Source organism: Chiloscyllium punctatum, chromosome 9, assembly GCF_047496795.1.
Source record: "Chiloscyllium punctatum isolate Juve2018m chromosome 9, sChiPun1.3, whole genome shotgun sequence".
In the NCBI taxonomy this organism is placed as follows: Eukaryota; Metazoa; Chordata; class Chondrichthyes; order Orectolobiformes; family Hemiscylliidae; genus Chiloscyllium; species Chiloscyllium punctatum.
Genome location: NC_092747.1, coordinates 67,462,226 through 67,488,078, shown reverse-complemented (window position 1 = coordinate 67,488,078; position 25,853 = coordinate 67,462,226). Strand labels below are relative to the sequence as shown.

General features: G+C 37.8%; 1 protein-coding gene across 4 annotated transcripts in view; it reads left to right on the top strand.

Annotated features, from left to right (window-relative positions):
- Nucleotides 1–25,853, top strand: part of LOC140481474 (synaptotagmin-like protein 2) — a 123,116-nt gene that overhangs the window by 49,294 nt on the left and 47,969 nt on the right. For 2 of the 4 annotated variants that reach the window (XM_072577716.1, XM_072577715.1), the window contains exons 5-9: nucleotides 5,741–5,813; nucleotides 11,273–11,384; nucleotides 19,783–20,661; nucleotides 22,966–23,037; nucleotides 25,258–25,671. In XM_072577716.1, the coding sequence (XP_072433817.1) occupies nucleotides 5,741–5,813; nucleotides 11,273–11,384; nucleotides 19,783–20,661; nucleotides 22,966–23,037; nucleotides 25,258–25,671 (1,550 nt within the window). The remainder of the gene's footprint in view (nucleotides 1–5,740; nucleotides 5,814–11,272; nucleotides 11,385–19,782; nucleotides 20,662–22,965; nucleotides 23,038–25,257; nucleotides 25,672–25,853) is intronic. The other 2 variants (XM_072577717.1, XM_072577718.1) reach the window with 2 other exon arrangements.

Here is a 25,853-nt window from a genome sequence, read left to right as displayed (position 1 = left end):
CTGTGCTTGTTTCAGACTTCTGGTATCTGCAGTACTGTGCTTTCTTTTAGTAGCAGCAAGATCCATTATAATGTTTTAACCAGTAAGACATAAACTTAAGTTAGAATTTTGGAAAACTAGACTAGTTGTAGGGAGAGAAAGGACCATTTTGTGATACTTGTTGAGAACAGTAGACAGGGATTCAAAAGTAAAGTTGTGGTGGTGTAATACCTTTTTGAGGTTTGGTTGGTTTATTGTTACTGTGTAGGGACATTGTAGTACTGCCTTCTATTGACTAGAAATTCAAATGTTCCTGATATCATAGTGTATCTTTCACATTGACCCGTGGTGTTTCTAATGCATCTCTAACTTGCTAATGGAGGGTGGGGTGGGGGTGTGGGGGGAAATCATCCAGACCACAGAATACTTTCCCACATTGAGTGAAAATCAAATTATAAGTCAAACTGTACCACGTTGAGAGAGTACAGAGCATTATCAGCCAGCATTGGGATGTAGTTGTCAGAGAAATTACTTTATAGTAAAATTAAAATGTAGAAATTGACTATTTGCACAAAAATGGCATAAGGTGGCACTTTGGGAGCACATTGAACTGATTATGTTTAGATTGAGCGTGTGGTGCTGGAAAAACACAGCAGGTCAGGCAGCATCCGAGGAGCAGGAGAGTCAACATTTCGGGCAAAAGCCCTTCAAACACGACTCTCCTGCTCCTCGGATGATGGCTGACCCGCTGTGTTTTTCTAGCACCACACTCTCGACTCGAATCTCCAGCATCTGCAGTCCTCACTTTTGTTTGATTATGTCTAGGTGTATAAATTAGAGACCTAGTAAATAAATAATGATTTCAGAATTGTAAAGCAACATTTTATTCAAAACTTCATTTCAAGGAGACTACAATGAGTTAAATTAGTATTTATGTTAGCGATTTAGACAATCAACACAGCTTTTTTGTTTAGGTGGGGTGGTAGCTGGTATGTATCAACAACTAACTACCAAGTCTATATAGAAGCCATTGTCAGACACAACCTGGTAGATCTAGGTTGGGTATGTTCATATCAAAACATGCTCCTTGATATTTAACTATATGTTAGTGCTTCGTACAAGTCGAGTATTGAGTGTGCACAACACATAGCAATTTTTAAAAATACTGAACATATAAAAAAGGGCAAATTTGTTAGTGTTTAGCTTAATAGGAGCTGGCAGACGAGAGCAGAGATTAGCACATTGTTGTTTCTACTTGCAAGATATAGTCAAAGTCTATCTAAACAGACTGAGTGAAGTTCCATTTCCCTCAAGGCTCTATGGGGGAAGGGATAATGAAAATGAGAGCACGGTCCAGCATGTAGGACTGCCTGTGCCAACACTGTATAAATGTTTTGGAGTTTTTCTTCAATGCCCTTTTTTTCCACTTTGATATCAGCTTTTATCACACTTCCTTTCAGACAGCTTATTCTGGATCATAACAAAATGCTTTTCTTTAAAAAAGAAAAAATCTTGCCACCTTGACTTTTGGTTTTTTTTGTCAATAACTTTAAATCTTTTGTCCTTTGGTTATTGATCCATCTGATACAGCAAAAAAACAGTTTCTCCTTTCCTGTATCAAAACCCTTAATGATTTTAAACACTTCAGTTAAGTTGGCCGTTGATATTCTTTGCTTAAAAAGGACAACCTCAACTTCTTTAACCTTTCCACATAACCAAGACCTTCCATAACTGTAGGGAGTTCGAGTAAATCTCTTCAGTATCTCTTCAAGGCTGCGACATCACTTCAGAAATGTGGGGCCTGGAACTGGGTATAATAAAACTGCCCTAATCGGTTATTTTATTTAATGTAGCTTGTTTCTGCATCTGATGTATTTGTACATTTAATCATTAAAACCAAGTAATTTTTGAGTTTATGTTAACTGTCTCTCAATATATTCTTCTCTCATCATAAATTTCATCTATCTGTTTCTGTGCCTCCTTTAAAATTATACCCTTTAGCTTATATTGCCTGTTCTCATTCTTTCTATCAAATTGAATCACTTCACTCTGCCTGTGTTAAATTGAAAATGCAATTTCTTTGCCCATTTTATCAGTCTGAGTCCTGATTTAGTCTGTAACTGTTGTTCTTTATTGCCCACTATATTTAATATTTGTGAAATTTGAAATTATGTGCTGTATTTCCCAATAGTGGACATTAAAATATAACAAAAAAGAATATGGTTCTAATACTCAACAAACATTGTACAAGTTTATTAAAGAGCAAGACAGCAACTAGAGCAAAAGTAGGAACCCTTAAAGAGGAATGAGGTCATCTTTTTGTTCAACCTCAGGAGGTGGAAGTGATTTTAAATGAATACTTTGCAGAGTTTTTAACTGTGGGTAAAGGAGTGGAGGTGAGAGAGCTCAGAAATAAATATTGATGTTTTGAGTTATTGAGTTATAAGGGAATACTGGATAGGTTGGAACTTTTCTCATTGGAGTATACGAATTTGAGGGATAACCTTTATTGAGATTTTTAAAATCATGATGGGTATAGATAAGGTGAATGGCAGGTGTCTTTTCCCTCAGCTGGATGATTTCAAGACTAAAGGGGCATATTTTTCAGGCGAGAGGAGAAAGATTTAAAAAAGACATGAGGGCAGGTTTATTTTAAGAGTGGTTTGAATGTGGAATGAACTTCCAAAGGAATGGTGGATGCGGGTACAGTTATAACGTTTAAAAGAAATTTGGATAAGTAAACAAAAAAGAAATGTTTGAGGGGTATGGGTTAAGTGCATACAGGTGGGACTGATCTAGTGTGGGATTATGGTCAGCATGGACTGGTTGGACCAAAAGACCAGTTTCTGGGCTGAACACTCTGACTTTGACTTACCCATGAAGACTCGAGTGAACAAATCTGAAACCTGATACAGTTGTTTAAAATTGTAATTTCCAGTGTCCTGTTTGGATGAAATTTTTATAGCAATAACTAATCTGCAGTATTTTTAGTGTTTGATTTTATTTGTGGCACATAATTAGTAGCAGACACGTTGATCTTAGAAATTACGTTCTTTGAACTTTTAAGATGGATTGAACTACAGCCCTTGGTTAAATAATGAATCAAAAATAGAGTGCTGGAGAATCACAACAGTCCAGCAGTACCTGTAGCGAGAAAAACACTTAATATTTAGAGGTAAAAACAGTGACTGCAGATGCTGGAAACCAGATTCTGGATTAGTGGTGCTGGAAGAGCACAGCAGTTCAGGCAGCATCCAAAGAGTTTCGAAATAGACGTTTCGGGCAAAAGCCCTTCATCAGGAATAAAGGCCGTGAGCCTGAAGTGTGGAGAGATAAGCTAGAGGAGGGTGGGGGTGGGGAGAAAGTAGCATAGAGTACAATAGGTGAGTGGGGGAGGGGATGAAGGTGATAGGTGAGGGAGGACAGGGTGGAGTGGATAGGTGGAAAAGAAGATAGGCAGGTAGGACAAGTCCAGACAAGTCATGGGGACAGTGCTGAGCTGGAAGTTTAGAACTAGGGTGAGGTGGGGTAAGGGGAAATGAGGAAGCTGTTGAAGTCCACATTGATGCCCTGGGGTTGAAGTGTTCCGAGGCGGAAGATGAGACATTCTTCCTCCAGGCGTCTGGTGGTGAGGGAGCGGCGGTGAAGGAGGCCCAGGACCTCCATGTCCTCGGCAGAGTGGGAGGGGGAGTTGAAATGTTGGGCCACGGGGCGGTGTGGTTGATTGGTGCGGGTGTCCCGGAGATGTTCCCTAAAGCGCTCTGCTAGGAGCCGCCCAGTTTCCCCAATGTAGAGGAGACCGCATCGGGAGTTAATATTTAGAGTCCAGTGACACGGCATCAGAACGGACTCAAAGTGTTAACTCTATTCTTCTCTTTATCGGTGTGCCAGACCTGCTGTTTTTCCAGCAGTCTATTGTTGATTCAGATTTCCATAATCCACAACTTTCATGTTGATTTAACTTAGTTAAATGTTTGCTTGCTTTTCTCATGACACCAAACAAGTTAGGTGAGCTTATTGTTAGTCATGGGTATGATTTCATAACTCAGTATTCAAACAGAACTCTCAGTAAACTTTGAATGACTAAATACAAATGAAGAGTTATCTAAAATGGATAATTCCAGTCATAATTTCATACTTTTTCTGTTGTGATTCTGTTCACCGAGCTGGGAATTTGTCTTGCAAACATTTCGTCCCTTGTCTAGGTGACATCCTCAGGTCTTGGAAGCCTCCTGTGAAGCGCTTCTGTGCTGTTTCTTCCGGCATTTATAGTGGCCTGTCTCTGCCGCTTCCGGTTATCAGTTCGAGCTGTCCGCTGTAGTGGCCGGTATATTGGGTCCAGGTCGATGTGTTTGTTGACAGTCTGTGGATGAGTGCCATGCCTCTAGGAATTCCCTGGCTGTTCTCTGTTTGGCTTGCCCTATAATGGTAGTGTTGTCACAGTCGAATTCATGTTGCTTGTCGTCTGTGTGTGTGGCTACTAAGGATAGCTGGTCGTGTCGTTTCGTGGCTAGTTGGTGTTCATGGATGCGGATCGTTAACTGTCTTCCTGTTTGTCCGATGTAGTGTTTTGTGCAGTCCTTGCATGGGATTTTGTACACTACATTAGTTTTGCTCATGTTGGGTATCGGGTCCTTTGTTCTGGTGAGTTGTTGTCTGAGCGTGGCTGTTGGTTTGTGTGCTGTTATGAGTCCTAGTGGTCGCAGTAGTCTGGCTGTCAGTTCAGAAATGCTCCTGATGTATGGTAGTGTGGCTAGTCCTTTGGGTTACCAGAACAAAGGACCCGATACCCAACATGAGCAAAACTAATGTAGTGTACAAAATCCCATGCAAGGACTGCACAAAACACTACATAGGACAAACAGGAAGACAGTTAACGATCCGTATACACGAACATCAACTAGCCACGAAATGACACGACCAGCTATCCTTAGTAGCCCCACACACAGACGACAAGCAACATGAATTCGACTGTGACAACACTACCATTATAGGGCAAGCCAAACAGAGAACAGCCAGGGAATTCCTAGAGGCATGGCACTCATCCACAGACTGTCAACAAACACATCGACCTGGACCCAATATACCGGCCACTACAGCGGACAGTTCAAACTGATAACCGGAAGCGGCAGAGACAGGTCACTATAAATGCCGGAAGAAACAGCACAGAAGCGCTTCACAGGAGGCTTCCAAGCACTGAGGATGTCACCTAGACAAGGGACGAAACGTTTGCAAGACAAATTTCCAGCTCGGCGAACAGAACCACAATAACGAGCACCCGAGCTACAAATCTTCTCCCAAACTTTGATCATACTTTTTCTTTTAAGAACTTTAAAGTATAATGGATTGTACATTGCAGGAGTTGGCCAGAGATTTTCCCCATTTTTGGTTTTATGCATGACAAATCACTTTTTGATCAGTAATGTCAGTGCTGATAGTGATTTGTTTGGTGAGGTAACTAGATCCAATTTTGCCAAATATGACTGAATATCATTTTGCTATTTGTCCATATTTACATGTGCAGTATGGTTATTGGACATAATATTGGTGAGCAGTAAGTGTCCATAAAATTATCAGAAATCATCAACTTTGGGTGTAGTTGGTTGGGGGGTGTGGGGAGAGGGGAATAGGGAGGAAGAAATAGTTATTCAAAATGCAATAGCTAATTTTGAAAAGTGTGATAAATTAAATTAGACTGCTCAACTCAGTTTGGGCCTTCGTGGACTGCTCTTTGGTAATAAATAAACATTTTTCTTTGCAGCACAACTTTACATAAAAATAACAGCGCTCCTAAACCGCAACCAACACCAAGACAAAGCACTCCATCAGGAAAGGTATGCTTCACTGTAATGGTCCAGACACTGAAGCCTCAAATTTATTATTATTATTATTATTAAAAGAAGAAACATGAGTTTGTTGATTGAACAAAACCGTATTTAGCCTGGGGTGGAAAAAGTAAGCACTGCCTTAAAGCTGAATAATGGACCACAGTAGCCAATACTTACCTTCACATTCTAGGAATTATTTGTTAAGTTTAAGAAATAGTTTCAGACCCAAGCTTTTTTTCCATTGTGTGGAATTCATCATGCTATAATTACTGTTACTTAGATAGTGCTTTAAGAGATTAATAGTTCTTCTCATTTCAACAGTTTCCTCATTTCATGTCCCCTCACATTATCCCAGCCCCAAGCCTTCAACTTGGCACCATCACCTTTCCTATCTATCCACTCCATCTTCCTCTCCGATCTAACACCTTCCCCCTCACGTTCATCTACCTATTACATTTTCAGCTACCTTTGCCAACCCCGCCCCCCGCCAGCCATTTATCTCTCCGGCCCACGAGCCTCATTCCTGATTAAGGGCTTATGCCCAAAACATTGATTCTCGTGATCCTTGGATGCTTCCTGACCTGCTGTGCTTTTCCAGCATCACACACTCGACACTGAACTCCAGCATCTGCAGTCCTCACTTTCTACTCATTACATATTATGTCTAAAATAGCCTTTTACTGGTTGGTTCCAAAATGTATTGTTCTAAGAAACCATTCTAAATGTGAACTGATCCTAGGCCAACTTGTCCACATGATTTGTCCAATCTATATGAAGAATCGAGTCATTCATGATTATTGCACTAATGTGCTTACAAAGTCACATTATTTTCTATTTCTACTTGTTTACAGTGCAACTATTGTTTAGGAGTCCTGCAGACTACATACACCAGAGACATTTTCCCCTTCTTTCATATTTTCACCCAATCTGATTCAATGACTTAATCTTCTGAAGTGGTAGCCTCTAGCAGTGTGGAGGTGTCCTTAACTGTTGACACTGCGCTGGTAATACAGCCTACAAGAATGACATGCTGTACTGCAAATAACAGTCTATTCCCTTATTAAAGTATTCTCTACAATCCTTTTCACATCCTGAATCCACCTCTATCATCAGTCTGCTCATCCATTCTGTAGGCCCTACTCTCCTCTACACAAGAACTCCAACCTGTAGGAGCTAAGGGTCCTTTCTGATCCCACACCTGCTGCACTCAGTCACAACCTTTCATCTGTGACTGAAGAATTTAACTTAAAAGGTATGACTGCTTCGTAGAAAGTATGTCCAAGTAACATTTTCATTGTTTTCTCATGCGTCCAGTATGCTGATTTCAGACTCTATCTTTTCAACTTTGCATTGAATTTCTTTGATACAGACACTTGCTGTACATGTTGTTGTGGACTGTGTTGGTGTTTAGAAGATCTCTCAGACTGCAGCTGGTACACATCATCTGTTTGATGTCTAATTTATTTAACTAGCTAAGCTTTCAGTTTTTAAAATATCGTGTCTAAAGTTTTTAATCTCGGTAATTTAGTTTATGAAATATAATTATATGCTTCGGGTATTAACCATAAATGAGCTTAAGACTTAGTTTGTTTTATCAATCCTCTTGGTTATCATTTTTATATCTCGGACAGTACCTCTTAGCTTCATTTCACCAACTTTCCATACTTCTTAAGTTCTCTTGAACACTGGTGAAATGCTTACTGAAGCTTATCTGTGCTAACACTTTTAAAATATTATTTTAAATCCGTTAAATGCTTAATTTCATACACTTTACTGCAATTTCTAATTTAGTGAAACAAAAATGCAACACTATATAAGCTGCTAAATTTAACTGGATTTCTGTAATTTTGTACATGAATTTTTTTCCCTACTTAATATGAACTCTTGATTCAAACACGGTCCATCCTCTCCCCTCATCCTGCTTTGGTTTTGCTCAGGTCCTGATCTCAGGTCCTGATCTCAGGCCTGCTGTGCCACCGTTCTTGATATTACTCTTCAGTCTTGAAGTCCTGCTCCTCCTGAGATATGATCCTCAACAAAACCCCAGTTTAAACTTGTGGACAACATAGATGTCTCCTGTAGCTAAAATGGAATAAACTATTTTTCTTAAGGGTTGAGATGTTCCTTTGGTATAAGTAGACAGGGTGGGGGGGGAAAGAAACATTTCCTCACAAAATCAGATTTGCAGACTTTGTTTTTATTTAAAATCTCTTCTGTTTCCTGGTTCTTAGTGCACTGTAAAACATAAGTGCAGTGTTCGACTGATAGTTTAAATGGATAAGCAAAGAACATGTTATAATAATTGTTGAACAAATGTTCCATTTAATAAAAGCTTTCTTTTTGTGGAGAATTCAGTGGACTTTGTTTTGGTTTCAATAGGAACACAATTTGTCAATTTGACTTGATGATTTATTAAAATATTGTTTTAAATTTTAAAATGTTTTTGCATAGTGTCAGCTTTGGCTTACAATAGCACACTTGTCTCTGAGTCTTGGTTGTGGGTTCTGTCAGATTAAAGATATATATTGAATCTAAGGCCATGTCTAATGGAATAAAAAAGTTGCCATTGTATCAGGGCTGCATGATCATAAGCAAGAGAATCCCCTACAGTGTGGGAAGAGGCCATTCAACCCACTGAATCTGCATCGACCTGCTAAAGGGCATCACACCTTGACCCAGCACCCCCCCCACCTTCCCCATAACCAACCAAAGAGAGAGACAAGTGGTGGTTAAACCTGGAGGTATCACACTTCAGGCTAGGATGAGGTTGAGAAGGAGAGTTCTTCACAATAATCTCAGCAGACACATGAATTCAACCTGTACTGTTTGTCTTACTCCACATTGCAAACTAGCTGCGCAGACAACTCAGGTAACTGATCCCCTCCAGCTGCATGTATGTTAAGTCTTTGCTTAATGTTGATTAATTTAACACTTTAACAATGTTCAAGTGAAGAAGAATATTATTTAACATTTGCCAACTTTAGGATTGTTTGCCACTGCCTGGTTGCACATATGCAGCATCTTCAGTCTCTTACCCTCTTTTGCCCACTGTTTTCTTCATAGTATCTCTTTCATTCTGTTCCTCCTCACCCCTGAGCCTTGTGTGTCAGAATTCCTTTTGCCCTGGTCTTGCTTTCCACCTCTGTTCTTATCTTAGACCTTCTTAGATTTGTCCTTGCTTTTGCGACCGAGTCTTCTGTTTTTTCCTAATGCTGATCAGTGCAAGTAATCCTGGGTAAAAGCAAATTACTGCGGATGCTGGAATCTGAAACCAAAAGAGAAAATGCTGGAAAATCTCAGCAGGTCTGGTAACATCTGTAAGGAGAGAAAAGAGCTGGCATTTCGAATCTAACTGACCCTTTGCCAAAGCTAAAAAAGGGAGAAATAGGGAGGTATTTATACGAGGCTGAGAGAAGGTGCGTCATGGCTCCAGAAGCAAAGGGAGCAATAAAAAGGTGATAATGACAGTGCATGGAGAGATTATAGGGAGACTAGGAGCTGCGAATGACCAAGGCTGAAGCCAGTGCTATGTGACAAAATATGTGGCGGATGGGGAGGATGGGTGAAGCAGAGGCAAAATGGAAAATGGGAGAAGGATAGCAAAGGGGGAAGAGGAGAGGAAACAGGTGATGAGAGTGTGGGGAGCGAGAGAAAGAGAGACAATCAAGAAATAAGAGGTACAGAACAGTGAGAAAATTATAAAAAAAATAAAATTACGGAGCAGAATGAAAAGAGGGGTCGGGATGGGATAATCATCTGAAGTTGTTGAATTCGATGTAACGTGTCTAGTCGGAAGATGAGATGCTGTTCCTCCGGTTTGCGTTGAGCTTCACTGGAACATTGCAGCAGGCCAAGGACAGACATGTGGGCATGGGAGCAGGATTGTGTGTTGAAGTGGCACGCCACGGGAAGCTCCTAATCTCCCCATAATCTCTCTATGCACCGTCATTATCACCTCTTTATTGCTACCTTTGCTTCTGGAGCCATGACTCACCTTCTCTCAGCCTCGTATAAATACCTCCCTATTTCTCCCTTTTTTTAGCTTTGACAAAGGGTCAGCTAAACTCAAAGCGTCAGCTCTTTTCTCTCCTTACAGACGCTGCCAGACCTGAGATTTTCCAACATTTTCTCTTTTGGTTTCAAGTAATCCTGGGACTCCCCTACTACTACCTGCACTGACCATCTCCTGGCACTAGATGGAGCCTGATCTATTTAAAAGTACTGTATTGGTGAGCTTATGAGAGTTTAAAATATTGTATTGTTTTTATTTTGGGATGTGGTGATTGAGAGTTGAAATAAATGTAAAATTCTAAAGGAACTGCTAATTAAATACACATTTTAACCAATTCATGCATTTGAATCAAACAGTTGAGCTCCTCCCTTGAACTTGTTTTTCAAAAACATTTGGCTCAATAAACTGTTTAATAACCTGAGAGCAGAAATATTTTGAGCAATGCTACTTTTTTATGTACAATAACAGAAGTAAACAAATTAATACCAAACTAAATATCAAATAAAAAAGTAATTATGGGGAACACTTAATTATTGATTAATAGAACAGCATTGAAGTCTTGTGAAATAAAAGTTGAATTTTGAAAACTTCCAGGTTTTTTGAATCTATTCTCTTAACTGTATACTGAGCAATGAGTATATAATGACTCATTAATTATTAAAATGTACATGTAATTAATCTTTTTTTTAAAATGAGTATGTTTTGTTCCTGCTTGTGGCAATCCCAAATGTATATCCTCGTGGATCAATTGGAATAATTTTCACAATTTTACTGAATCAAAATCTCTAGTTCTTTTGAATATTTGTACAAGGTTAACTTGTTCTGTGAAGAGCCTGTTTGCTGTAATCTTTCTATGTAATTAAATTCTATGTAATTTCAGTCTTTTCTCTGCACCCTCATTTTATAAAGAATATATGTAGTATGAGTTGGGGACAGGAGCAGGTCACTTGGCCTAGCAAGCATGCTCTCCCTTTCAATAAAATTGTGGATATTTTGATTCTGGTCTCAATACCACGTTCCTGCCTACTTCCATACTCTTTGACTCCTTTATTAGTCAAGAATCTATGTAAGTCTCCATTTAAAGATGACTAATCCTGCCTCCCCCACTCTCTGGAGAAGGGAGTACCATAAGCTCATGACCCTCTCAGAAGAAATTTCTCCTCCTCTGCCTGAAATGAGAGAGCCCTTCTTTAAAAGTGTTTCCCCTACTTTTCACCTGTCCCAAAAAGAGAAACATCCTGACAGTATCCTGCCTGTCAAGTCTCTTCGGGATATTGTATTTCAAATTAGTTGAGCTGACACTTTTTGAATGTCCTGTATTTGGCCCGATGTATGTTTACAGATAAATTGCCTGCAACCACATTGAATTTGTGTAGCTGTCAACTCCATCTTTGTTTTTGTATATTCATTCTAACACATTAATGCACTTAAATTTGTGAACATAATTTTTCAGCAAAGAGAAAATCCTTTCAACAGAACATTTTTGGCAGATGACATTCCAAATGGAGAGAAGAAATCACTGCAATTGGTTGGTACAGAGTCAGTGTCCGTGACTCCTTTAACAGGTAAATACCAAAGGTCCATTAAGAGAGATTAAGTATTTATGCTGGAGAGAAATATTCTCTTTAAACCACATCCTATTTTCTTAGCTTGGTTCAGAGATTTTCCACAATTGCCAGCAGTATTTTCTGAGTTGTGTGCTTAATATCCATATCTAATGATGGGTGTAGGTGGGCTAGGCTACTAGTCTTCATAAATATTCCATAAATGTGAACAGTAGTCATTCAACCATGAATGAAGTTGTTTTAAATATGATTTTAATCTTTTTGCGGCATTGTAGATAGTTGTTATTATTATTACCTAGTAGTTGGAATGAGTATTATTCACTTAAAAGATTTTGAATAAACTCCTATTTTCTTGGTTATACGATTTACAAAAGGAACTGAAAAGCTTTATCTTAAGACCATAAGAAAGAGAAGCATTCAATGTTTTGAGCATGCTTTACCATTCATTCAGATGAACTCTCTTTTCCTGCTATGTGTATCTAACCTGTCCCCTAAGCTATCACATAGCCCATAATTGTTTTGATCAAAAATCTTTTTACTGCAGCTTTAAACATATTCAATGACCCAGCCTACAGTGCTTTCCAAAGTCCAGAATTTCAATGACAAAGGACTCTTTTTGTGAGGAAATTTCCCCCCAAAAATCTGTCACATCTTCCACTCCTTATTTTGAAACTGTTCCAGTTCTAGATTTACCCTTTCAGCACCTACTCTATTAAGTCCCTTTCGAATTTTGTGTTTCACTAAGAAATATGTAATTATTCTGGACTCCAGTTCCTGTTAGCTGAAGTTGCTCAAAATATCCTCGTAATGCAGCCCCTTCATCCCATGAGTCAATGTAATGAGCCGTTCCTAAACTATTTGCAATGTAAGTGTAGCTAAGAAATTACTTGCGGAATAGTGTATAGCCCTCTAACAGTAACCACATGGTAGGCAGAACACAAAGGAAGAAATATCAGAACGTTGCTGCATTAATCAAGGGAAATTTAAATCTATATAGATTGGAAAAGTCAAATGGGCAGAGGTAGCTTCAGTGAGTTCCTAGAATATACTTGAGAGGGTTTCTAAGAACATCATGTTCTGGAGCCGATCAGAGAATAGGCTATGGTAAGTTTGATATTTTGCAACACAATCATATTAAGTAATGATCTCATAAGACTTCAAGGTAGCAGTGATCATAATAATTAAACTTTTTCATTTAGTGTGAGGGTTAGAGGAATGGGTCCAAGACCCTGCTTTTAAAAGTTAAATATGGCATTTGAGTGGATGATAGAGGAACTGGTTAAAGGGAATTGGCAAATTAGATTATAGAATCAGAATATACAGTAGATACATTCCAATGTGTAAGAACATTTCCGAGGTACAGACCCACCATCTGTGGCTACCTAGAACTATTAAAGATAGTTTCAGACCTAAAGGAAAAGCATATAATTGGGCACAGCCATGTGGCAGATCAAAAGATTGAATTTAAAAAAAAGAATGATGCTCAAAAAAATTCATGAGAGAAAAATTAGAAATGAATGGAACCTAGCTAGAAATATACAAAGAAAAAAAAAGAGAGCATCAGTTCAGTAGAGTCTGACCAATTATTGGAAAATAAGGAAATGGCAGATGAATTGAATGGGTCTTCACTCATGTAACATCTGAGAAACAATAATAAACCAGGAAGTGGACCAGGGTGGCATGGTGGCTCAGCGGTTGGCACTGCTGCCTCACAGTGCCAGGGACCCAGGTTTGATTCCAGCCTTGGGCGACTATGTAGAGCTCTCACGTTCTCCCCGTGTCTGTGTGAGTTTCCTTCAAGTGCTCTGCTTTCCTCGTGCAGTCCAAAGATGTGCAGATTAGGTGAATTTGCCATGCCAAATTGCCCATAGTGTTCAGGGATGTGTGGGTTAGGTGCATTGGTCAGGGGAAATGTGGAATGGTGAGGTGAGGGGATGGGTGTGGACGGGATGCTTTTTGGAGGTTGGTGTGGACTTGTTGAGCCAAGTGGCCTGTATCCACATGTAGGGATTCTATGAACTCTGTGCGATGGAGTATTATAATCATCAGATGACTGCTACAAAATAAATTGTTTTGTAGTTGCAAGCTGATAAGTGCCTGAGTGCACTAGAAGTGCTTCCTGAGTTAGTTGATGCTTTGGTTTTAATTTTCCAAAACTTCCTTGATCTTGGAAAGTTCTCCTTAGATTGGAAACTCGCAAATAAAGTTACTTCTTTTGATAAAGGGAGGGAGACAGAAACCAGAAGCTACAGGCCAGATGGGTTTAATAAAAATGATAGAAGCTATGATTTCAAGAAGTTATAACAGGGCACTAACATAAATTCAAGGTAATCTGGTAAAGTCAACCTTGTTTTCTGAAGAGAAAGTAGCGTTTAGCTAATCTGTTGGAGTCCTTTGAGAAAGGAGCATATACTAAGGGTAAAGGGTAGCTGGTGGATATACTATAAATGTGTTTCCAGAGGGCACTTGATAAAATTCTAAATACAGTTATTGTGGAGAATGAAAACAAATACAGCGAGTTGCATATGAGCATGAATAGAAGATTGGTTAGCTAACAGGAAATGGGAAGTACACATAAATTAGTCTTTTGGGTTAGCGAGCGTGGTGTGTTATAGGAATCAGTGCTGAGACCTTAATTGTTCACAGTTTATATAAATGAGATAGACAAAGTTTGTTTTCAACAGAATTGTGGGTTTTCAGGCTAGGAGAAAAGTGGAGTTAAGGCCACAGTGAAATCAGCCATCATCTTATTGAATAATGGAGCAGGTCAAATGGCCTTGGCCCAACTTCAGCTTCTTTATCATCTTATCTTGCGGTAAAGAGGTAAATGGAATCTATTTCCTCTATTTGGGCAACTGTCATTTTTGATGAAAAATTATGGAGGCACCCTTTAAAAACTAATGAGAAGAAGAATGGACTTTTACACAACATATTCATTTCATGCATAAAATATCTTAATTTAAAATGTTTTTAATTTGCTAATGTTTTGTACGTACTGATATGAAGAATATTCCTACTGGGGAACATAATGCTTTTCATGATTTTAAAATCGTGCACATCAAATGCTCCTGAATCAGGTACAGCACAGTTCGGCGTAGAGTAAATTTTCTCTTAATTAATTAACGATGTCCCAAAGTCTCAAATAGCAACAATACAAAATCTCTTATTCTCAGCAGTAACAATAACTGGGCCAAATTACTAAAGATGAATCATCATCCTTTAAACAGTATTTACATTTATTTAGATCCAAGAACTCGTGGGCTGAAATTCTGCAGTTATGCCAGAATTTTGACTTTTAGTACTTTGTGGCATTATTGAGGTGTGGAGATTATCTGGGAGGGCATCTGAACTGTACTTGTCTATGTCAGTATTGATGCATCTTGAGCACTAGGTTACACATTCGTCTGTTTGTGAACACTTTGCAACAAAGCTAATTAAGAATGATTTAACTGAGTGCTTTCCTGCCTTTCTGGGTAAAATTTTCATTTGACAGTATGGTTAATTATGTGTAATAATCAGGTTAATTTTATTGAATCTTAAAAAACTGGACTTGATGGTTTTTGAAGGATTCTATCACTTCCTCCACTATTAAATTATTTTTTTAAAATTCTAATCCAGAACATGCAAGCATCATCATCACCATCATTTCATTCAAATATATTGATTCCAATTATTTCATTTCCATGGTATTTTGTTTTCATGGAATACTTCCAGGATATATATGGCTTTATATTTTTTACTGGATGAATTCTTGGGAGCACATCATTTTGGGTTCAAGTATGTGTTACGTCACACTAATAAATTCCTCAAGCTTCTGGAATTGTTATCTTCGCCTGGAAAAGGGGTGTTCTTTATAATTATGCTGGTTAAAATACTCAGTTGTTTAAAATGGGGAATATTTTAAATACAAAGCAACTCTGCAGGAAATAAAGGATAAGAGATCCACGTATTTATATTTCCCATCCCTTGCTAATGTCAGCACCCAAAACTGGAAATTATTGTATTGTTAGCTGTGGTGCCATTAGTAGAGGCCTAACATTGCAGATTTTAGGCCCACTCCAAAGACCTAAGCACTCAAATCGATACTAACACTCATGTAGTATGATGGGATGAGATGTCCCACCAACCATCTACTTGTTCTCTAAGTTAAGCATGAAAGACACTGTAGTGTATTCAAGGAAGCAATAGAACTCTCTTTCACATCCTGGTCAATATTTATCCCTTTGTCAAAATAACAATAACATTGATTTATGTGGTTATCATGTTTTGATGTGGGAGTTGGCTGTGCATAAACTTACTGCTGGCTTTCAAACCTTGCAACAATAATTACATTTTAGAAGTAATTAATTGGCTTTAAAGGCCAATGTACCCAGTAAGTTTTTTTTTCTCCATATTATTACTATTTAATTTTGAATGTTGATTGGGAGAGGTATATGTCAAAAGCGTCTACAGCCATTTGGCACTGTTAAATTTTGACCTGGTACTGATTTCCCTTGGTATTAATGTTTACGTGACATTGGTACATGCTGCTACATAATTTTCAGCTTGCTGGACACATGTCTAATGTTGATCAAGATCAAATTACAATTATTACTATCTGTGAGCATGGTTGTGGTCTTTTATCCCACTTTTTTTTGTATTGTGACTTCTAATTTTCTTTCTTGCTTTTCATTATTGTTGCTTACCTGATATCAGTGCATGTTGTTACATAATTCTCAGCAGCCTTCCCAATTGATCTTTCATACATTTGCTAAATCTAATATTCTGTATATACAAAATTGGATTTAGAAACTATGGCTGATGATATAGACCAAAATGAGATCTGATGCATGTGTACATTTCTGCAATGAAACTTTTCAATGCATTTTCTAAACTACTTTCTATTTTAACACTTGAAAATTAATGCATCCCTGATGTCAACCAAAACAATTGGATTCTAACCTTAAATTCATTGGAAGCTCATGATTGTGTTTCTTATTTTCAAGTGGCTTTGTTTCTGCCCTCTCCCAATTTGTGCTGTTGCTGGTGTTACTGATTTGTGCAGGTTCAGTCATCAAAATGCTTGCTTGTGAAAGCAAGGGACATCGAGAACTTGATTTTATGACCTCCCCTCCACCAAATGATGGATGGAAGAGATTTAAGATGGAAAATGGGGTGTGAAATATGAGAATTGAATAAGTTAATGCCATTTATACCCTCTTCTTAAAATTTTAAATTGCAAAAAATCCATCCCTCAAAAGATAGACAGGGACCTAAATTTAACAGTGAGTTGGGTAAAGGTCTGAAATGCAGGTGATGACTTTCCGAGGTAGATAGATGTTTGCACTCCTTGTGAATGGGGCACTCCATTACAGTTTTTACTGGTCCCTCGCGAAAGCTTTTGGTCTAAGCCTGCCTCAAGGTCCAGTCTCTCAATTGTAGCTTGAAGATGAAGTTTCCTTGGCTCCTTGGCTGGATCATTCTTTTATTCTCTCAAAGGATCAGGGCATTACTGGCAGTACCTGTTCTTTTCTTTCATCCCTAACGCTTAGACAATTTCAGAAAGCAGTTGAGTGTTTCTTGAAATGGGTCTGGAATGTTTTTTTAAATAGATTCATTTTGTGGGATGTGGGCATTTATTATCTGTCCCTAGTTGCCCTTGAGAAGGTGGTGAGCTGCCTTCTGCTATGGGTTGATCCACAATGCCATGAAGGAGGGAATTCCAAGATTTGGATCCAGTGACAGTGAAGGACAATCAAGTCGGGCAGTCCAGTTAAGTAAGCCAGATTTAATTCCGTCAGTGGAATTGTAGTGGTTAGTATACCTCACTCTGACAGCTTAGTTGCTGATTGTTTCTGCTGGCAGTTAGTAGGATTCTACAAATCTTTGCTTTCCATAGTTGCTACAAATTGAAATTGACCTCTTCCTGAATTTGTGGCTTCTCTACAAACCAACTGCTGGACATGGGTGTCATTAGTCGATTTTCCCTGAGAAGTGGGAGGAGGAAGAGGTGGAGAAAGAGAAGGCAAGATGACAACATAGACAACCCTTTTTCTGCTCATGCTACTCATGGTGAGCTACAGAGTGAGGTAGTGAAACCGCTATTTCAATTTCCCCAGTCCTCTACAGTCCGTATTACCTATTTAGTGTACCATTGTCCATTACAACATCCTCTGGCCACATGCAATAATTAAATCCATCACCATGTAAACATTCCGATCTGCATTTTTCAATGAAATCATACTGCATTGCACATACAATTCAAATCACACTTGGACATTCAGTTAGTACCTGTCCTTTACTTCCCTTTGCATATCTTCATGCTTTACTGCCACTGAGAGCCAATGCCTCACCAAACCCAGTAATCTACTGGGAAGACTTGCTGGATTGCTATGATATCCTTCAAACCATTTTCCATGCTGTAATCCACAGTCAAAATGCCAATAATCAGCGCTTGCATGCAGCAAGCTGATCTTGCTTAGCTGCTTCTAATACAGCATTCAGGCAATGAGCGGCTGCTATTTGTGCTACCAAAGAAACTGAGATAGTTGCTTTTATTCATTACACAAGTGTACTAATGCTAATAAAATTAGCCACCACTTCCTTGTCTGAAAGGATGAGCTCAAATCTCTGTCAGCTGGTGCTGGCTCATCATTTGCACTTTATTGACACTTGGACTAGCCTTACCATCTCTGTTGGCTATAAACCACTTGGAGAAAGTGAGGACTGCAGATGCTGGAGATCAGAGTGGAGAATGTAGTGCTGGAAAAGCACAGCCAGTCAGGCAGCATCCAAGGAACAGAAGAATCGATGTTTCTGATGAAGGGCTTATGCCTATAAACCACTTCTCCAGTTTTTCACCACATCCTGCTCCTTTCTTACGATATTCACAAAAGTGTGTGCACAGGATCAGTATCTGAGCTGATGGCTGAGTGTGAGATCAGGTGATGATGTATCTTCACTATTGTTTTGCTGTTCCTACCTTGCTCTGTTAGGTTACATTTGCAAAATACCCCAAAAGGAAAAGGTGTAAAAGTAAGGTTGTGGTGAGTGGAAAGAAGGAAATGAAGAAGTGCATTCTTGCACTGTCAGTGTTTCACATCAGGGACAATTGTGGGTTGAAAAGAAAATAGAACGTGAGAGGAAGAATTAGGTTAGAGGATTATCTTCAATGACTTTAGACCCACTTGTGGTTATGGCCTAAAAAAAGTTGTCATTTCCAATAATGGCTGGCAGTGTATTGTCCTTCAGACTGTCCTGTCGATGTTGATTGTGGAAAAAGCGAAGACTGCAGATGCTGGGGAAGTCGGAATCGAAAAGGGTGGCACTGGAAAAGCACAGCAGGCCAGGCAGCATCTGAAGAGGAGGAAAGCCAATGTTTTGGGCATGAGCCCTTCATCAGGATACTTGGTCTAGCCTTGCCATCTCTCTTGGGTATAAACCACTTGTCCAGTTTCTCACCACGTCCTGCTCCTTCCTTATGATATTCACAGGATCAGTATCTGAGCTGATGAAGGGTTCATGCCCAAAACGTTGACACGCCTGCTCCTGGAATGCTGCCTGACCTGCGCTTTTCCAGCGCCACCCTTTTCGATTCCGATGTTGATTGATTGATTGTGCATCACTTTATCCTACAAAAGAGGAAGTGTTGTATGTCTTAAATATGTTGTGCAGTCTGTGTGGCTGATAAGATGTTATGCTTGAATAGCTGGCAGTGTGTAAGCTATGAGGTAGAGATGAGAGACTTGTATAAATGCCTAGGTTATGAATACATGAAAACCTTTGTTGAGTGCGAGCCATGATTGAAAATTTTCAGGAGGTGAGTGAAGGGATATGGTGAATTGAAGCATTTCAGTCAGTGTACACAGGTTATTTTATAACTTTTAGGGGCTATTCTAATTCCACTCTAAGTGATTCACTTGTTTCTCTAAGGTTACATTTTCCTAATTTTCTTTATGAATATAAATACCTATTATTTAGATGATCCCCTTCTTTCTTTAAACGTACAATTGAATCAATTGTCTGAAAGTCAGTTGACCACTGAAATAACTGAACTTTTGAAAATGTAAATTGGACAATTTAACGTTAAATCTGATTTTCACTTCACTAATACACTATTGTGCTTCTCACACCATGACTACTTGGAGGTTGTGTATGGATAGAAATAACAATAACAAATTATGGTTGATGTGTCTTTTATAATTGCTTTACATATTTTAAATTTTTATCTGTATTATCCATTCTTTTTGATTGAATTTCAGGTTTCAGAAAATATTACTTTTTGATATTGAATTGCTTTTAAACAGTTAACAATCTCTAAAACGTATAGCCTTCTGGATGTAATTTGCTATTAGTTTCTATTCTATAGTTGTTAAAATTGCCTTTATCCTTGCCCTTGTATACCCTTGTTTTCTTCCAGAGAAGTTATCTCAGCCAAAGGAAAATGTTTCCAGATTGCAAACTTCCTCAAATGAATTTCTTGAAACTAAGAAACCATCTCTTGCAGAGGATGGTATTTATTCAGAAGATCACCCAGTGCCAAAACCAAGGACTATTTCTTATAAACTGCAAGATTCTATACCCTCCAGTGATCAACATCACACTGCACCAGGACTCCTGAATCAAAATGGTTTTAATAGCAACTCTACAACTCCTAAAAAAAGCATTTTGAAACATAGCCCAAGTTCAAGTTCCAATGATTCTGAAATTCTACTAGTCAGTGTTCAGGACTCGAAACGGAAGATCGCAGCCTCTCCTCAAACCATTCCAGAAGGACTAGCAGAGATTAATGCAGTTGTGGACAATGAAGAATTGCTTGCACCCAATAGTCTTGAAAGATTGAAGCAAGTCAGATTTTCCACAAATGTGGATGAAAAGAAGAGATCGCCGACACTAGAATTTTATAATGAAAACAAGAGTTCCAAAATTGGTGAAGGTTCTCTTCTAGACACTGATTATTCTGAGGAAACTATTGAAGAAAATGCAGATGGCATGGATAATGCAAGGGAAGATGAAAGTCCAGATGAGCAGAAAACCCATTGGCCTCAGAGTCATTTATCTTTTTTATCAGAAGACCCATTGAACATGGATCAAGATGATGTTATGTCCAATTCAGACTTTCAGTCTATCCCAGCAACAAGTTCACATATAGTAAACTATACAAATAATCACTTAGCAAGTTCTGGTTCTGGTAAACTAACTAATCGAGTCCGTGAAATGGACACAGGCGAGATTCTAATAGAAAATAAAGTCAACAGGAGATTGAATTCTGCATCAAATCTGGCCAATCATAGTGTTGGTAAGATGGTTATTACAAAAGGAAAATAATCTAATCAACCATTTGTCAATTATTTTCTTATCTACTGGTGGTATGGTTACACGCTGATTTTATTTGATCAAAAAATAATCTTTCTTTCACAAAATCATTTAATCTAGGAAATTGTTGCAATTTCTTTTGGGGGAGAAAAGTGTAAGACAAAACAAAAGGAAGGCATTTGGAAATTACCTATTTTAAGAAGGCTAAAATGCGATAGTATTGTTTAAACAAGTACTTGTGTAAGAACGGGCATGAACATATCACTTCACCACTTACTACTGGGAACAATAACATTTGTTTGTTGGTCAAATATTCTGGTAAACATTTTAGAACATGAATTATCTGACTCTTAAAATAAATGTGAAGAAAATTGTTAGGCCTAAAAGGACAGTTAGTGGTTAATGAACTACATGAACTATATCTTATACAGATGTTCAAAGCGCAGTAGATGAAGGATTGGGAGCTCATTGTTTTGGAAAGCGTATGATAGAGAAAACATTAAATGTAGATTCCCCAAAAATTGCATTTCTTTTCTGAAGCATAATTGCTGACTTTGAAGGGAGCAGCAAATTCTGTATGTACCTTCAATCTGAGGTGAAAGCTTTTGTCTTGCGAGGGTCCAACTAAAAGCCTGACTTTGCACATAGAGACCATCTCATCCAAGTTTTGCAACCAGTTAAATCAGAGATTCAATTTATCTTTGGCTGAAGCAATATCATGGATAATGAGGCAAATAACTGTCATGGCAAATTTAAATTCTGACTTAAAAGCCTAGAGTTCTATGGACATGTGAAGCAACTTAAAACACACTTGTGCTTTATGTACAGTGTGCATGTTGAGTTTTATTTGCTCTTTCATGACTGTTTTAAAATTAATTTATTCATTTTAGATTCTCTTATGTGTGCCACTCGCAACAACTTTGGGCAATAGCACTGCCCATTGCTTAGGAAGACACTGGATTGCTGAAACTTGTTGCTTGAAATTTGATGTGTTGTTCCAAAGCAGATTGCAGAACTGCCATTGTTTTGGCGATGAGTTGATCCTTGATGAGAAAAGCAGTTCACCTCCGATTAACCTGGAGTAGTTCTCTCCTTTCTTCTTTTTCTCATTGAACTCTGTATTTATTTTTTGAAATTTGTGGAACTGCTTAAAACAAGCTACTTTATATGGTTTTGCAAGTGTCATATTTGGCAGCATTAATATCCATATCTTTACAAAAATGAGTACCAAAATTTTGTTGCCAAACTATTGTCTAATCTAATCAGAATGTATATATGGATATTCTATAAAATGCTTAATAGATTTGCTTGTTCATGGCATAGTTACACAAAAGGCATTTACATCTTTGGCTTTTCTCCTTTCCACAATAAAAAGGATTGCTGGATAGGTTATTTTTGTCACAATGATGCCTCTCTAATGCATATCTTCTCCTGTCCAGCTCCTGTAATGTTGTCTATAATTTGTTACAATTGATGTGCTTCTTTCCATTAAACTTGACAGTTTGTGAACTGCAGTTGTTAGTTACCCCTATCTGATTTCTTTTAGACAGTGCTAAATAAATGCATTTGTCTTGAGGTAGATTGTTCACAGACGTATAATAGAATTATGGCATTGATTATTCTACAATAGTTTAAAGCACACTAATAATCTTTGAAGAGAATCCAAAGAAAGCAATCCTTTTATGTTAACTTTATGTAAGCAAATTGAATTGTTTATTTTTTTCATAATATTTAACAACGTTATGATACTTTTTAATTATGTAAAGTGAAATTGTATTCTTCAACATTAATTTTTTTTATATAGCTCAAAACCTTGACAGCCAGCTGTTACAGTTACTTTTGGATCATATTTGATATCTGTTGTTTAGCATGCATTTCTTGTAGTCTATTAAAATGGAATAACAGATGTACAATATATTTAAAAATGCAGTTTTTATTATAAGTTGCCTTGTTATTTAACATGTCCATAAGCTGATTTGATTATTTAGAAATGTTTTTGAAAACCATAGCTTAGAATAAGTTGACAACGTCAACAGATGATTGCTAGTGTGTTTGTGTGACCTTCTGCCTATTATTGTATCAAAGGTATTAACCCAATTAAACTAAATGGGTCAATCACTCTTAACAAATAGAAAAAATGTCATGAACATGTTGAGCATTCATCTACTAATAGCAATTTGAATCTATGGTCTCATGCTTGATAATTAAATATGTCACCATTTTAAAATCCATTGATTTGGTTTCCTACCTTACAATAAATAACACATTTCTATGTATTTCATTGCAGATAAGCAGATACCTCACACTGAATTTGAATCTCCTCAGGTCTCAAATCAGCAGCCTGCAAAAATATCCCAAGGTAAGCATGTTAATTTTGTGGTGCCCCTCTTCAAGACAGCATCAATGGAACAAAGACATGAAGCTCACTCTGCGCAGTCCCAAATGCCTGATAAATATACTGCTGAGCACATGAAGGCAGCTGACGAATCCATATCCAAGGTATTGGATTGGTTCACCAGAAGCGAAGAAATGCCATCAGTAAATGAAAGGTTGAAAGAAGTGGAAACTCCACCTGAGGCGATAGTAGAGAACAAGCTACCATTAAATGCAAAGCCAGATACTGAGTTCTCACATACTGACTCTGATATATTTACAAAACGCCTTCAAGAGATGCAGAACGTAAACAGTGAAATCCAAAGATCAGGAGAACAAGGAATCCAATCAAAGGAAGTTCAGACTCCAACAAAGGTGAACATTTTTCACAAATCTGTAATTCCAGAAGCAATAGTTTTGGAGGAGAAAAGTAAAATGAAAACAAAAAATGGTTTTGAGAGCACTTATCCAATCTCGGAGAATGTAATCAAGTCTTCCAATAATCAACAGCAGCATATCAGACTGGAACGAGATGAGTCAAAACAAGGGCTATTAGTTTCTGAAAAAGGGAGAGTTGAAGCAAATGTAAGTGCCAATGGAGAGTCAGACTCTCGAGCAACTTCAAATGTCAACTTTTTACTTGCTGCTACTAATAAAAATGATATACAAGTGACTGAATCAAGATCAGAAAGTACTAGTTTAAATGTAGAAGAATCTAAAACATTACCAACGTCTGGTGTCAGTGATATAACAGAGGATGCACTTAACGCTTTTCAAAAACTTTCTTCAAAACACAGAACTTCATACCAGGAAAATAGTTTTGCGAATGCAGTGTTTAGAAAGTCAGCCGAGAATGAAGACACCATTGATATTAAGTCATCTAATTACAAATCAGCAAACAAAGCATCCAATGCAGTGACTACTGCAAGTTTGAACTCTACACTTTTCGACAATGGAGTAGAAAAAGAGTTAGACTGCACCAAAATAAAAAAACAGCAATCTGTTGATGGAAATGAGCACATAACTACAACACGTGAGAATCCTTTCTTGGAACAAGCAAGGCAAGGGTCAAATGAACATATAGATGTACCTGTATATGATGGTCAGTCAGCTTTGAGAGAAAACACAACGCTAAACAAAGCAAAAACAAAGAGTTCACTTAAGCAGAATGAAGAAGAAACCAATGTTTTACAAGATAAAAGTCACGTTAAAGCCGTAGATTTGAAGCAAACATCGAATAATGATGAAAATTCAACTAAGGTGAATTTCCACTTGGAGAAAAATGAAAAGCCTTTCACTATAGTTTCAATAAAGAAAAAAATATGCAACACATCAGATGATCCACATCAAGATCTCTCTCATTTCACAAACCTAAGAAACTTTTGGGATAAAGGAACTAAAACTCTTGATGATGCTGAACTGGGGCTTGCAAACACTTCAGATTACAAACATTCCATCTTGAAAATAGCAACAAATACTGAGCAAAAAATGCTATTAGAAGCAAAACCTTCGATAACTAATTATCCTGACGATCTTTCCAAAAACGAAAGTATGAAAACGGAGGAGTGTCATGGACCAAGTGTCCAAGAAAGAATGCAACAGATCCTTCAACAGAGAGAATCTCAACCTGATAAAAAAAGATTTAACACCAAATATTTTCCCAAAGTTCTCCCGACAGAACCTGAAGAGATCAAATTAAAATTGAAGACAGCAAATAATGCCTTAAATAAAAATGAACTTTTGTCTACTTCAAATGATTTCCAGAAACACTCCTCTGAAGTAGAGGAAAGTGCTCAAGAGAGAATAATTTGTGATCCAAAATCACAGGAGTCAAATAATTTGAACATTGGATTGCAGTGGAGACATCAGGAAAAAGATGAAAATGAAACGTCACTTATTGAGGAACAGCATAAACATGAGAGAGTTTTGCTATCAGACAACCAGACTTTCATGCTAAGTGATGAATCAGCTGATAGAATGACCAATTCACAATCTTTATTGGAAGATATAAACCAAAGCAGACCAAATACTTACAGCAAAATTGGAAATAATAAAGATGACAATATTTCAGAAAAGCTATTAGAAAGCCAAATTCCAAATGTTCTAAAACCACCTGAAAAATCTTTTCAAAATGAAAACTCATCAATTAAACAAATATCATCTAAGGAAGTGAGCAGTAATGAAGAAAATCTTGCTTTATTTGCAGGACGTTCCCCACTTGTAGAGGAAAATGACATTTCCCAAAAGAATTTGAACAATTCTGAGTCATTGGACAACATGATCCATGGTAATCTGAAGACAGTTGAAGAAGATAAATTATCATCTATTAAAAATGACAAAGGGTCTAAATATAATGAAAACCTAGGAATAGATTTAAATAAGGATAACAGAGGTTTTGATTTGCAAGACCAATTTCAAATGGAGTTAAATCTTCCATCTGGAACTACTAGAACAAGCATCTTCAAGGAAAATGGTGATAGTCCTACCAAAAAATCCATGGAAAGTTTCAAGGCAGGTGCACAGGACAATCCTGATCAAGATGCTTCATCAAAAAACGTATTGTTAGACTACTCAAGAGGAAGTGACCACTTACATGCTGAAACCTGGAGAAGTTCACTCAGTGAGCATCAGCATTCATTTGTTTCTACTGGCATTGTGGGTTATTCTATTCCTTTTTTTCCCCCTTTTGATCGGTTTAGGTTTTCTATCCACTTTTGATCTTGATTATCTGATTATGTAATTCCACCAATCCTCTCTTGATTTATGTAGATATTGGGTTTAACTTTGGGAACTCTGTGGTAG